This window comes from Puma concolor, chromosome A3 (assembly GCF_028749965.1).
Source record: "Puma concolor isolate L17-30 chromosome A3, mPumCon1.1.hap2, whole genome shotgun sequence".
NCBI classification, from domain to species: Eukaryota; Metazoa; Chordata; class Mammalia; order Carnivora; family Felidae; genus Puma; species Puma concolor.
In genome coordinates this window covers 36,398,283-36,412,287 of record NC_141669.1, presented here as the reverse complement: position 1 = coordinate 36,412,287, position 14,005 = coordinate 36,398,283, and the positions used below count along the sequence as shown (strand labels likewise).

General features: G+C 46.6%; 1 protein-coding gene across 5 annotated transcripts in view; it reads right to left on the bottom strand.

Moving 5' to 3' along the window:
• Positions 1–14,005, bottom strand: part of LOC112864150 (two pore channel protein 2-like) — a 63,244-nt gene that overhangs the window by 13,855 nt on the left and 35,384 nt on the right. For 4 of the 5 annotated variants that reach the window (XM_086700531.1, XM_086700530.1, XM_086700529.1 and 1 more), the window contains 6 exons: positions 13,291–13,407; positions 13,072–13,190; positions 12,742–12,843; positions 11,198–11,324; positions 8,986–9,187; positions 109–253 (listed from right to left, as the gene is read on the bottom strand). In XM_086700531.1, the coding sequence (XP_086556657.1) occupies positions 109–253; positions 8,986–9,187; positions 11,198–11,324; positions 12,742–12,843; positions 13,072–13,190; positions 13,291–13,407 (812 nt within the window). The remainder of the gene's footprint in view (positions 1–108; positions 254–8,985; positions 9,188–11,197; positions 11,325–12,741; positions 12,844–13,071; positions 13,191–13,290; positions 13,408–14,005) is intronic. The other variant, XM_086700533.1, reaches the window with a different exon arrangement.

The following is a 14,005-nucleotide window of genomic DNA, read 5'->3' as shown; positions in this document are numbered from 1 at the left end:
GGGGCTGATTTATAATTTCAAGAATGAAATGTATTCAGTCCAGACAGCATTTGCAAACGCCTCCATTTTGAAAGTAACTTGAGAGAAAACTGGCCCCATCTCACTTGCCTGTGCTGAACCATCCTCTGGACCAAGAGGCTTGCAGATGACCGGTATACCCGAGGCATCCAGTCTTCCAGTGGGTGTCTCCTGATGTTGATGGTGACCACCTGAATGTTGAGGAGATCGGCCAAGCGTAGAAAGTTCACTTTGTCTGCAATTAAAAAAAAAAAAAAAGATCCCCAATACACAGCCACTGTGTCGCTAAGGTTCCAAGGGTGATACCAAATCAGCGTAGACTCTTGGATCTGTCTTGCCTAGGTGAAGATCTGGAGCTTCAAAGGGAAGGCCCAAGGCCAAGGAGCCAGCCAGTGCAGAGACCCCCACCTGTACTCACTCAGACCTGCAATCAACCCAAGGCAGCCAACCCAAGCATGTGATTTCACCAGTTCACAGATGCCGCTGCCTCACTCCCTGCCTTCCACCCACCTTCCTCCTCACGTGGGCCATCCCTGCTTTCTGCCTGACTTGCCTCTCCAGCGTCAACTCTCCTTCCCTTCTCTCTCCACCAAGCCTCCGAGGTAGGTGTAATCCACACCCTTCCCCTCAATCCCCTATCGTCTTCTCTTCCCCTTCTCGGGGATTCACTCAAACCAACAGCTTTCTCCAAAAGTGGGCTCACCAGCCAGGCCAAGATTCGCCGGGGCTTTCTTGACCAACCTGGACCCGCATGACTGCTGAGCTGGTCTTCTCCAGACCCACCGAATGCCCAGGACCAGCAGGCTCTTCTCCACCACCCCGCGTACCTCCCCCCTGCTAGACAGGTCAGATGCTGGCCAGGAGTCAACTGGGCTGGTTCTCAACCCTGTTCATGCATGACCTCCTGCTCCATACAACCTAAAGAATATCACATCAACGGATCAAATCAGGCTACGTAAAGAATGTTGCTGCTTCTTCTTGTAACCTCCTACAACTTCTTTCCAAGTTTTCTTTGAAAACAAAGTTTAGAAACGAAGTCAACGTTTGGAAAATTTAAAGAAAGCTAAAGAAATTGCCGGTGCAGATCAGGTCTAGCTGAGACAACGGGCCAGGTTGGGCCGGGTGCTTTTAAATCCCAGAAGGCTTCTCATTCAGAGAGCCTGGCAGATGTCTGCAGCTCCATTCCAGTTTTCGGGAGTAAATGATGAACAATGGCTATACGCTTATCACCATAGCGTGGTTTATGCAAGAAAGACGATGAGGAATTGCCATCAGCCGAAACCCAGACTTCAGCCCCGTCAGAAGTGTGGCCTCATCTGAGCGAGGAGCCTGAATCAGACACAGACTTGAGTGATGTTACACACTCATGTTGCTATCTTCCCTAACAGTTTTGTGGTCCCAAGAACATGAAAGAACAGCAGTCCATCAAGTTAGATGAAAAAACACACATAGATATCTTAGGATATCTAAGTTCCTGGGTCTTCAGAGTTAGAAGGAAAATATACATACATGTCTCAAAAGCCAAAGGCATGTAACACCTGCTCAGGCAGAAATGTAGCCTTGGAGAATTAGGTGCCAGGGTATCTTGGATCCAGGGACCTGGATCACCATCAGTGGTTAGGGGGACGATGACATGACAACCATGGGTAGTATATGGGTGACCTACAGACAGGGAATCCAGTCAAAACATCATTCACTAAATAACTTACACCAAAAGGGAATCTATTAGTCTCACTGGGTTCACATCTTTTAATCTGGAAGATTCAGTGGAACAAGAAAAAACAAGGAGAATCAAAACCATAGTAATTTTATGTTAAGGCACTTGTATCCATCTGACATTCTATGTCGGAGATCAGAGGTCAGCTAACTTTTTCTGTAAAGGGTCAGACAGTAAATAGGTTAGGTTTTGTAGGTCATGTGATCTCTGTTTTAACTACTCAGTTCTGCTGAGCAGCATGAAAGCAGCCATAAACAATACATAAATGAATGAGCATAGCTGTGTTCCAATAAAACTTTATTTACAGAAAGAGGTGGTGGGCCATATTTAGCCTGTGGACCATCGTCTGCCAACCCTTGTTGCAGATACATTATTCTCTCCGTATTCTCTTTGTTTTCTTCCCATATTTGTAAGTTTGTGCTTCTCAGTTTAATACTGGATTAAGTTTTAATACTGAGTACTAATAAAATTCCAGTGTTTAGCCTTAGAAACCACAATGCTCATAACTGCTGATGAAGCGGGAGAATGTTCAGAGAAGTATTGGAGACCACTGTGAAGCATGTAATTCTGGTCAACTTTTTGTTATTAAAACTGCTTTTGAAAGTATTAGTTGAACCCAGGAGACTTTTGGACAATCAGACATTAGAAATTACTGCTATATCCCGTAAAATACAACCTGTGATTCTTAAAAGCCAACAGATCTTATTGGTTGTCTTCTGTAAAGATGTGTCTGCCCTGGTAACAATATTTATATTTTTAAAAATTAGTATTTATTTTTGAGAGAGAGAGAGAGAGCAAGATAGAGCGTGAGCGGGGAAGGGGCAGAGAGAGAGATGGAGACACAGAATCTGAAACAGGCTCCGGGCTCTGAGCTGTCAGCACAGAGCCCGACGTGGGGCTTGAGCCCATGAACTGTGAGATGGTGACCTGAGCCAAAGTCAGATGCTTAACTGAATGAGCCATCCAGGTGCCCCCCACTCCCCGGTAACAATATTTACATCAACACCGCTGTTTGGTAAAAGGTAAAATGCTGGGAAGTCTGTTGAGCCATAAGCTCACTGGCACTTTCTTTTTGCCACATCTCTGAAGTGCTCAGAACTAAGGGCTGAGGACCCAGATTTCTCGCTGACTCCAAATCATGAGCCAGTCAGTAGACAGCAGGGTCCTGTGGGTATGTCTCGAGGGTATATGCCTACCTCCTTCACTTGCCTCTAACCTGCTCAAAAGGTCATGAGCCACTTCCGCTGAATGTCTGCAGGGCCACTAGGGAAGAAGAGAAATACATTCAGGTGAGTTGTGTCAATGTGGTGCCACCAGTGGCCTTGGAGTCTTAGACTAGGGGGTCACATGGCGTGAGCGGGGAAGTCTGCAGCAGATGAGATAAAAACACTGCAGTTCTGTCTTCCAGAACTGCAAATGCTCTCAAGTCTAAGCTTTTGACAAAGTGACAGTAGGACTCGAGGTTTGAAAGATTATCTGTGTGGTGGGCTGGGGGAGGTTAACCTTAGACAGAAGAAAGTTCTCAATGAGGATAACAATCTACGGCCAGGAGCAGAAAACCAGGTCTTATGAGCTGACCTGTGTCCCCTCCAAGTTAGCGTGTTCAAGTTTGAGCTCCAAGGGCCTCGGAGAGTGACTACGTTGGGCGAGGGGCCTCTTTTAAAGAGGTAACTTAAAGTGACGCCATTGGGTTGGTTCTAATCCCGTATGACTGGCGTCCTCACAAGAGGAGATGATTAGGACCCAGACACACAGAGGGAAGGCCACATGAAGACGCAGGAAGGCAATCATTGACCAGCCAAGGGGAGAGGACAACCCCTGGCAACTCGGTCCTGGACCTCCAGCCTCCAGAATCGTGAGGAAATAAATTTCTGTGGTTTAAGCCGCCCGGCGTGTGGTAGTGCTGCCGACCCCGCAGGGAAACATTTCCCAACGGATTGTTAATTTCGTTGTTTTAAGGCAAACACGTCATTCCTTAAATTCCGAATAGAGGCCTAAGAATCCTCCAAAGATGAAGAAATCAGTGGGGCGCCTGGGTGGCTCAGTCGGTTAAGCGTCTGACTTCGGCTCAGGTCGTGAGCTCGCGGTCCGTGAGTTTGAGCCCCGCGTCGGGCTCTGTGCTGATGGCTTAGAGCCTGGAGCCTGTTTCAGAACCCTCCCCTGTTCATGCTCTGTCTCTCTCGGTCTCAAAAATAAATAAAGGTTAAAAAAAAAAAAATTAAAAAAAAAAAAAGAAATCAGTGAAAAATTCTTTACGCTTGAAATGTGCTATCCCTTAAAAAAATAAACAAAACTAACAAACAAAAACACCCTCGGGGGGGGGGGGGCAGGAATGAATTTCAAGCTCCACGATTGCCTTTTCTTCTTCTAACAAAACCTGTGACAAATTCTTAGCTTGCACAAATATATTAAAAATGCTAGAGAAATTAAATATTATGTGAACCAATCTTAACATGATTCTCTGCCTGACAGATGTGTCTTCCAAATACAACCCCCAATTAACAAACTGGTTTATAAAGTCCGGCCCCTACGATCATAAAATATATAAAACAATGAACTATTAATTTAAATAGCATTTCTATAATTTTTTAAGAAACTCAGATGGAAACCGTCACTTTATTTACTGTCCTTAGTGCCTGCACCTAGTTAAATTTTTTTTTTTTACAAAGATGTGCAATTCACAATAGAGCCACAGTTAGTTAATTGCAGAGAGTCCATGGTGGGGAGGGAATAACCTTCATTATTATTATTATTTTTTTTTTTTGGTAAAAAGATACATTTTATTTATTTTTATTATTTCATTTTATGGTTTATAATTTATTTGTTTTTTTTAATTTAAAAAAGATACATTTTATTTTATTTTATTTTATTTTTAATTTTTTTTTTCAACGTTTTTTATTTTATTTTTTGGGACAGAGAGAGACAGAGCATGAACGGGGGAGGGGCAGAGAGAGAGGGAGACACAGAATCGGAAACAGGCTCCAGGCTCCGAGCCATCAGCCCAGAGCCCGACGCGGGGCTCGAACTCACGGACCGCGAGATCGCGACCTGGCTGAAGTCGGACGCTTAACCGACTGCGCCACCCAGGCGCCCCTAAAAAAGATACATTTTAAAGATCTGGTTAAAAAGTTTAAATCTAAAGACATCTGACTAAAACTTAAAACATTATAAAATTACTTCATTAATCAAACTAAAACAATTTAAAATCTTAATCCAAATTGACTTAATGCTCCCAATAAAGAAAAACTAGTAGACTAAGTTGTTTTATGATTTAGGGTTTAAAATGTGGCTTCATGTCTTTTTCCTGATTTTATTCAGTGTAAATAAAAACTGCAAATATGGCATTTTAGTTCATGTAAAATTTCTTTTCTCCAAAGAGGCTAAAATGGCTGGAACTTCTCACACCCCTCATCCTTTCCTTATAGGTCGGTGGGTGCCATGATCTCAGTTAATATCTAGGTGTTCATAAATCTAACCATGGGTTAGAACCATGTGGCATAATATAAACTGTTGTGGTTTTAAAGGTTGGATCTTCAGCAATCAACTTGTGTAAATCTCACACAATATTGAAAATCACAAGGCCCTGGGGCACCTGGGTGGCTCAGTCGGTTAAGCATCCGACTTCATCTCAGATCATGATCTCAGAGTCCGTGGGTTCGAGCCCAGAGCCTGGAGCCTGTTTCAGATTCTGTATCTTCCTCTCTCTCTGCCCCTCCCCTGCTCACACTGTCTCTCTCTTAAAAATAAACATCAAATAAATAAAGAAATCACAAGGCCCTGTAGAGTAACTCATTTCAGCTATGTGGACACAGCATGTAGAGTTTTTACTTCTCTGACAAATCCTTAATATCAGCAGTAGTGGATCAACTACTTATGGTTTCTTAAATGTATTTTCTAGGGGCGCCTGGGTGGCTCAGTCGGTTGAGCGTCTGACAACGGCCCAGGTCATGATCTTGCGATTCACGAGCTCGAGCCCCACATCGGGCTCTGTGCTGCCAGCTCAGAGCCTGAAGCCTGCTTCCGATTGATTCTGTGTCTTCCTCTCTCTCTGCCCCTCCCCAGCTTGCACTCTCTCTCTCTAGCTCTTTCTCTCTCTCTCTCTCTCAAAAAAAAAAAAAAGTCACTAATTGAATTGGGGGCATTGGACTAATGAATGTTGAGATAAATAGCCAAGAGTCTGGATTTACCTAAAGACTTCCAAAGAAATTAAAACGCTATGTCCCTATGTATAAATATATTTGTTCTCCAGAACACCCACATTAAAATGTTATATAATAATTGTCTTACATCATTCTATAAAAAAGAGTTTTCAAGCTTCAAATCACACTGGCATTTAAGCATATTCATTGGTATTGACTATATGTGTATGCCATGAACATTAACATGAATAGATAAAATTCACAACAGGCCCATTATACTCTTCGCATGAGGTAGGGAAGGTTGGTCATTTCCATCTCTATATTCTGCCCCAGGGAGCTGGATTTGGAGCCCTTTCCTGAGGAGATTCTCTTATTTCTCACAAGTCTGCAACACTTCTACTGACTTCCATTATCTCAAGGATGACTGTGGACCCCTGGAAAGACGTGAGGCCTCTCACTTCTGGAAGAGTTATAATGTCAAGTGGTCCACACATTCCCCTTGCTATGGCTGTCCTTGGCCAGCCTGAAAACATTCTACAGCACAGCAGGCTTTGGCCATGCCTCTGTTCCCTTCCTCTGCTCCCTTTTGTCCCTGACCGGCCTCCTTTGGTAACTCTTACAGACCTCACCCTGTGCCAGATCACAACCCACATTCGGAGGAGAGCCTCTGCCGATGGACACGTGGTGGCGGTGGTGTTTTGTACACAGATCTTCACTGGCACTCTCCAGAAAGTTGTGCGGGAGCATCAAAGAGCTCCTCCCTCCTCTTCCTCATGTAATTCATGGAATGATACGTCCAAACAAGTAGGGGTGCCATTAGAACTTGGATGTGTTTGGTAAGCTCCATATTTACCCTGCCACAGCTGAATGGTATCGTTTAAAAGCCAGCCTATTTATAGCCCAGAACATGGAAGAAGCTGTCAAGACAAAGAAAAGCAGTTCGTACTCCCACTTGGGAAACAACTACCAATAGTTGGACTGACTTTATCAACAAAGAAACGTTCGTGTATGTCCTAGTGACCATGTGTATCTTTTCTGGATGAGCAGGCGATACCCAAGTGCATAGGCCTCCCCATGCCTGACAGACAAAGACTTCGAAAAGCCCCCAGCCCTAGGTTTGGAACACCTCACCTTTCAATGGCAATCCAGGAACTCACTTTACAGAAGGAATTGCAAAGAAATTTGAGAAAGCCCTGAAGATTCATCAACATGTTCAGAGTCCCAATCATCGAGAAGCAGCAAAGCTACTAAACCATCAGGGAAGAATTCTCAACACCAGAGGGGCCGAAGTCTGGGAACACCTGGACTGAACTGACCAGCCACTCCACCCCGGTTGTGGGGTGGGACCTCCAAGGGGACCCAAGTCCCAACCCTCTCTTCTAAGGTCAAGAGTAGTAGTCCTCAAACAGATGTCCCTGGGCCACAGCTGGCCCTGTCTGTGTCTTCCCCACCCTCTGTGGGGTAAGTGCTGAATACAGAAACTTGTAGAACAATTGCCAGGATCTTGTCCACGGACTCTAATGATGAAAAAATGGGACTTGGACTTTACACTTTGTAACTTCATTTTTCTGAGTGTTGATTTTTGCTGTTTATCAGTCCATGGCAGGTTGGACATGAAAAAGCACTGTGCTCAGGGGTTGCCCGGGGACCAGTCACCCTTCGCCACCATTAGCAGAACCCTAATCCCGGCATGCTGAAGGGCACAGGCAACCACCACCGGTCCCTAACGGGGGCCACCAAGGCAGTCATTCAGGCTCTGAGAAGCCTGGCTCCTGACCAGGCACTCAGAGCCACAACTTCGAGCTGGTGGCTGAGGAGACATGCTCAGGGCTCAGCAGGAAGCCAAATCCTGCTAATTCAAGAGGGCAAAGGCCTTCCTCCAGCCAAGGTCCAAAACTCTCACTGGAAGACGTGGGTACCACCCATTTAGCGGTATCTTACTACACGCGTCTTTTCATTCTCCTTTTTGCACGTAAGTTCCAGAGAATCACTGTGCTTTCCTTCTTACGCGTGCACAGAGCCCTAAGGAAGCCTATGGCTCCTCTGGGACTAGTCTGAGAGTCCTCATCTCATGTAAATTTACATCCTGTCACACTTACCGCTCCCTTTTGGTGGGTTTCCATCTAGACTTCTCTTGAAACAGGTGAAATGAGGGTGCTTCACAGTTTGGGATGTATTTTAGTCACCTCACATCTTTCTGAATTGCTGTCTTATCTTCACAGTCATTGTTAATGTCGCCAAAATTTTCCATTATGTGACTATCGGAATCTGGGGCGGTTTAGCACAATGATGCAAAACATGGGCCTTGGAGTCAGATGGCCTCTACCACTTTGCAGCTGCATGGCCTTGGGCAAACTGCTTAACCTCTCCCAGCCTCAGTCTCCACATTGACCAATGAGGATCACAAAAATCCCCCCCTCAGTGAGTCAGGGGGAGGATCACGTACACACCACGTGCAGGAAACAATCATGACAATGGCTCACACACGATAAGCATGCCATAGATAGGAAGTGTTATTCATAATAGTCACCGACCATTAATACATGAATTTTAGGCTACTTTCAACGTTTTACTTTCAAATATGGAATGCAATGTAGATGTTTCTTTCCACAGCTCTCTTCTGATTTTAGATTCTGTCCCTAAAGCAGAGTCAGTGGTGGAATGACCGTTACAAGGTAAAGGCTTTGGGATGGCTCATGGTGACAACTCCCACGGGGACAGCCCTGTCCGAACACAGCTTTGAGGGCCCGAATTCCACTGGATTATTGCCAGCGGGGAGTGCCAATACACATTTTTATTTGCAAATTTAGGAAAACAAGAAAACAGTACTGCTGTTTTACGAATCACTTTTAGGAGCCACCCACTTCTTTAAAAATTTATTTATTTTTAATTTGGAGAGAGAGCACGAGTGGGGGGTTGAGAGAGAGAAACTCAAAGCAGGCTCCACGCTCAGTGCAGAGCCTGACGCGGGGCTCAATCCCACAACCCTGGGATCATGACCTGAGCCGAAATCAAGAGTCGGATGCTCAACCGACTGAGCCCCCCAGGTGCCCCAGGAGTTGCCCGCTCTGAACACAGCCAAGAGGAATGTCGGCGGCCAAACCTTCTTACCCACGTGCCCCTTCTGTCCCTCGTCGGAGATCCTCAAGAGGAGCTCCAGGTGGGGACCGCTGATGTGTGGTGCCACGACCTTGGCCAGCCGCCTCCACTGGGCCTCCATGACCACAAACTCTGTGCCCACCTTGACTTTCAGAATGTTGAACGCCTCTATCATTTTGTGACGTTTCAGGTACGCCAGTTTGCGAATCTCATTCTTTAAAAAATAGAATTGTGTTTTTTTAGAGAAAGATTCAAGAAAGCCTTGTTTCTTTACCCTAAACATTTCAAGGTAATTAAACAGCCAAAGAGAAGGCCCCGCTGGGTCTCTTAACATGCCGGGTACGTAATCCCTCCCCGGCTGCAGGTACACACAGCTGACCCGTCTGCATAAACAGAACTCATCTTACCAAGTTCAAATGAGGGAGCCCGTGAAGGATAATCTGTGTGGTGAGAAACAGAGCAGCAGGAGGCAGACTGGTCCCAACTCCACTCTGCCCAGGAGGAAGGAAGCTTCCAGAAAGGAAGGAAATCGGGTGTGCTGCTGAGACACAGGGAGACCCCAGAGAGGGAGAAGATAGATCTGCCATTAAGTCAATCAAGAAAGAGAAGGGAGGAGGAGAAAAGTCAGGGAAGTGAAACTAGGCCAGGAGTCGTCCGGAAGGAAGAGGTCCAGGGCAGGAAAGACAGCAGGGCCTGCCCGGAGCTGCCATCTGGCCTGAGCACAGGGAATCTTCCAGAAGCGGGGGTTGGGGGGTGGGAGTGGGGGTTGCTGCACAGCCCTCCTCGGGTTACAATCAGCCACCTGATGCCCACACTTTTTGCTCCCCGTAGTACTGTCATCACTTAATTGATTACACAGCTAGACTATAATTTTTTTTTAATTTTTTTGATGTTTATTTATTTTTGAGAGAGAGACACAGAGCACAAGCAGGAAGGGGCAGAGAGAGAGGGAGACACAGAATCCAAAGCAGGCTCTAGGCTCTGAGCTGTCAGCACAGAGCCTGACGCGGGGCTCGAACTCACGAGCCATGAGATCATGACCTGAGCCGAAGTCCGACGTTTAACCGACTGAGTCACCCAGGCACCCCAGAGGGGTGTGTGGGCTGTGTCTTAATCATTTTTGACTCCTCAGAATTTTGTGTGGTGCTGGGCACCTAAAGCACATTTAAGACGTTTGCTGACTGATCCCTGTTGCAGAAGATTACCCAAAGAAACACCTCCTTGGGGCTGGGGGAGGTACAGCAGCAGTTCTGCCCAGCAGCAAAAAAAGAGGAGAAGCACACCAGACTCTCTGGGACAACCTCCTTCCACCCAGAGGGAGGAAGTTGAGATAGGAGGGTCTCTGGGAGGCCTGGCCTCTGGGGCAGGAGCAGCTCAAGTCCCAGCAGTACACAGACTGCTCAGGATGTGGACAAGCCAGTCACCTTCAAAGGCCATTTTGCCACCAACAGGCTCAGCCCCGCCACCTGCTTCTCCATAGTTGCAAACATTCAAGTTCTCCCTGAATTTCTCCTTGCTCCCCGGTGGGACCCTCCCTATGCAATGAAAAATTCAGAACAGAACCAAAAGGATCAGAAGCCAAAAGCCAATGTCTTCCCTTCAGGAAAATCATCCTTTGGTGAAAAGCTTCCCTGTGCAACTAGTTTTACAAGAAAAAACAACCCAGCAAAGATATGTGCAGTGGAGGGCGGGCAGGTGATGTGGCTGAGGCAGCCTGGTGGATTCCAGGCTGTAAATAAAACATCCTCCACCCCCAAGGACTCAGAAGCCTCCGCCCACCCAACGCCTCCAGGAATTCTCCAGACGTAAATCTAACAGGCAGGCACCGGGGCAGAAACCGCTGGCTTTAAGAAGTTTCTGCTCTTGCTGGAGAGGCAAAAAGGAGTGGAAGCTTGGAGAACATCCCCAACCCCCATTCTTAACAAAACCTTTCCAGGAACCATGAGCAATTGAATGCCTTAAAAGCAATGAGTAAAGCAATAGCCTGCCACTGTACATAAAATTCAGAAACACTGTCAGACCCATTGCAAAGAATGGTAAAGAACCACCCACGCCAGCAGAATAGAGCAAAGACACCAAATAAGTCTTCAGATTGGCCAAAGCGAAAAGAAAAAGCACCCTTTCAAATATTGAACCAATGCGTTTGCCGGCCTCCCTGGCACGGCACCCAGCCCGCGTGCCTATCCTCGCCCGCCCCCACCCCGCTTCCGCTCATGCACCTTACCTTTAAGTGCTTCCTATAATTGTTGTAGACCACGGCCAGAAAGACGGACATGAAGATGTAGGTATTGATGATGGTGTAGGTTATGAAGTACAGACAGTACCACCAATTGAAGTTATAGGCAGGCATCCTAGAAGGACAGAATTATGTTGCACGGTTTTTCACAGCCTAGGTCCTTAGTGCATAAAAGGCTGACGTCAGCTGCCATCCCACATGGACAACCCACGGGCACGGGGCACGGCAAAAGCTTCTCTCACTCAGACTCCCCCCCCATATGGCGCGGTCCCGTGTGATGGGGTCGCAAAGCCATCACCGCCCCTAGCGCTGAACAGCTGGCCTTCTGAATTTCTTAGTGCCTTTTCGAGGCAGCAGCTTTCAAAGCAAGTAGGACCTTGGCGATCTCCCGATCCCATCCCTTCCCTTCACACTGAGGGAGCCTCACTGTGGCTTCACAATCGAAGCCTAAGAAAGGAGACCGACTTGCCCAGGACTATAGAAGGAATCGAAGCGTGGCTTGGGTTTATACTCAAGGCTCTTTGGGGACACCAGACTGCCTTGTTGGGGGGGGGGGCAGGGGAGGCAGATAATTTTCTAGCCACTCTGGGACAATGAGAAAGAAAGGAGCACCATTAATAATGGCACCAGGGTGAGAGGCATAAATCAGGTGTGTGTGCTCACTCCACCTTCAGTAGACATTGGATTTCATACAGGAGGGGGTGTTGGAGGCACTGGCATGGCCAGGGTCTGAGAGAAAGATCCAAGAGCACACAAGGAGGGCCAGAACTTTCCCTTGCATATGTTTGTCCCGAGCCAGGCCCAAGAGTGAGCAACAAGCCAGAGCAAGTCGATATGATGATCCCACACAGAACTAGAGGACAAAAAAACCCGCCCTGCCCCGAAGTGCAGTATGGCCTGGCTGGGATTGACACTCGCATTGAGCCTTGTCCATGCCCTAGACCCCAAGGGGTATCTACTCAGTGTGGCACTCTTTAATAATTTTACTTCCCCAAACAAGCTTAATCCATAATATGAAGGACGTTAGGAAAGAAAATACATGATGTTTTCCTCCTAAGTGAAGTCCACGTGTGTGGAGAACTGGCATTGAGAAGGGGAAGGCAACAACTACTAACCTCTGCATTCCTTTCCTGTCTCACCTAACCACAAAGGCGCATCAATGCTTGGGAGAACGAGCCACGATTCCTTTCGAAAGATGGCTTAGCTGTTTAAATTCAAGACGCAAAAAAATCCCGAATAGAAAGTAGGCTCTCATATTTAAGAGTTGTATCTCAAGAGATATCTCCTGCTGCTTTCAGCTTTTTAAAAAAAAAAAAAATCATCTAAGCTTAGTTTTAGATAGACAGGGTAGGCTATTGTTAGCGTAAACATTTTACATCCTTCAAAAATTTTTACACGAACATGAATAAACGGAAAATCACTATTTCCCCCCTCTCAGCCCTGCTGGTGTTTGGAGACAGCTGCCTTTAACAAAGCGAATTCTGTCCTGGTAACAGGTGTCTATCCGTGAACATGGGCCAAGATGGACGTACATGACATCGGGGCTGTTCGCGGTAGTGACCAGCACGTAGAGCTCAAACACTATGTCCAGGATATTTGTGAAGTAGGGCAATCCTTCCACTGTTTTAAGACCCCTAAAGAGGAACCAAGAACACAAAGTGAAAAACACACACACGTAAGTGAGGTTGTGGTTTCTGATACACTTTTCCCCTTCCAGAAGCACTCCTGGAGTGTTTGAACGAGGAAGATGGCACCCGGTGACAGATTCTGCCACCAACAGGCTGAACCTGAAGGGGGGTGGGGGTGCGGGGGGGAGGCGGGGCGGGATTCACAAGCAGAAACTTCCAGAGCAGCGTGCTCACCTATCCCCAAAAAGCTTCAAGGCCATAAGGGAGAATATCAGCACACTGAACATAAACAGGAGGAAGACGTAGAGAATATCGGGCAGAGTGTTCCGGATGCTTCTGAAAGTTCTTCGGATCTGTGATGACAAAATTTTCATTTCGTTTACAAGAATCGGCTAATTTTCTGCAAAAACAAAAGTCAAGCCTTTGCATATCCTAAAGTATATCCTTCCTTACCTGACGACTTTCAGGGAAGTTAATTAGGAAGACTGGTCTTAAGACCCTTGACCATCGGACGCTGTGGACGTTCACAGCTTCCAGGGACCCATAGATAATCAGATCAATCAAGGTCAGCTGTGAGAGACATGGGACAGAGAGGTCAGTGCCACACTGCCCCAGGACAGAGAAAGTGATGGTGGGGATGCATGCTCACCGACCAGGAAGAGGGGTCACAAAGCAAGTTCCATAAACAGGATAATTCTAGTTGTGTGATATAACATTAAAAGTAGCTGTTTATTATGTGCCGTGAAGTACAAAAAGCACCTTCTGTAATTATTCTATGTTATCCTGACCACACCCCTAAGGTGGCCACTATTCCTGGATGGAGACACTCGGGGCACAGAGAGGGTGAGCCTGTGGCCCTGGTCACACAGCTAGTAGGAGGCAGAGCCAACCCTGGAACCCACGCAGTCTGACGTCAGAGCCCATGCGGTTACCTGCACAGTTACATGCTTCCACACTACATCCTAATTAGCTTTAACTTTTCTTCAATTTGACGTATAAAATTGTCTAGCCTGGTAACAGAGGTAAGGAAATCCTGATCCTTATTGTCAGGTTCGTGATCACCTAAGAACAGGGCAAAAGAAGAACCCAGTGTATTTTTAGGGAGATGTAAGTTAAAAAGAATAACCTCCATGGTCAAAAGTGTTAATTCAGCAAGCCACAGAGGACC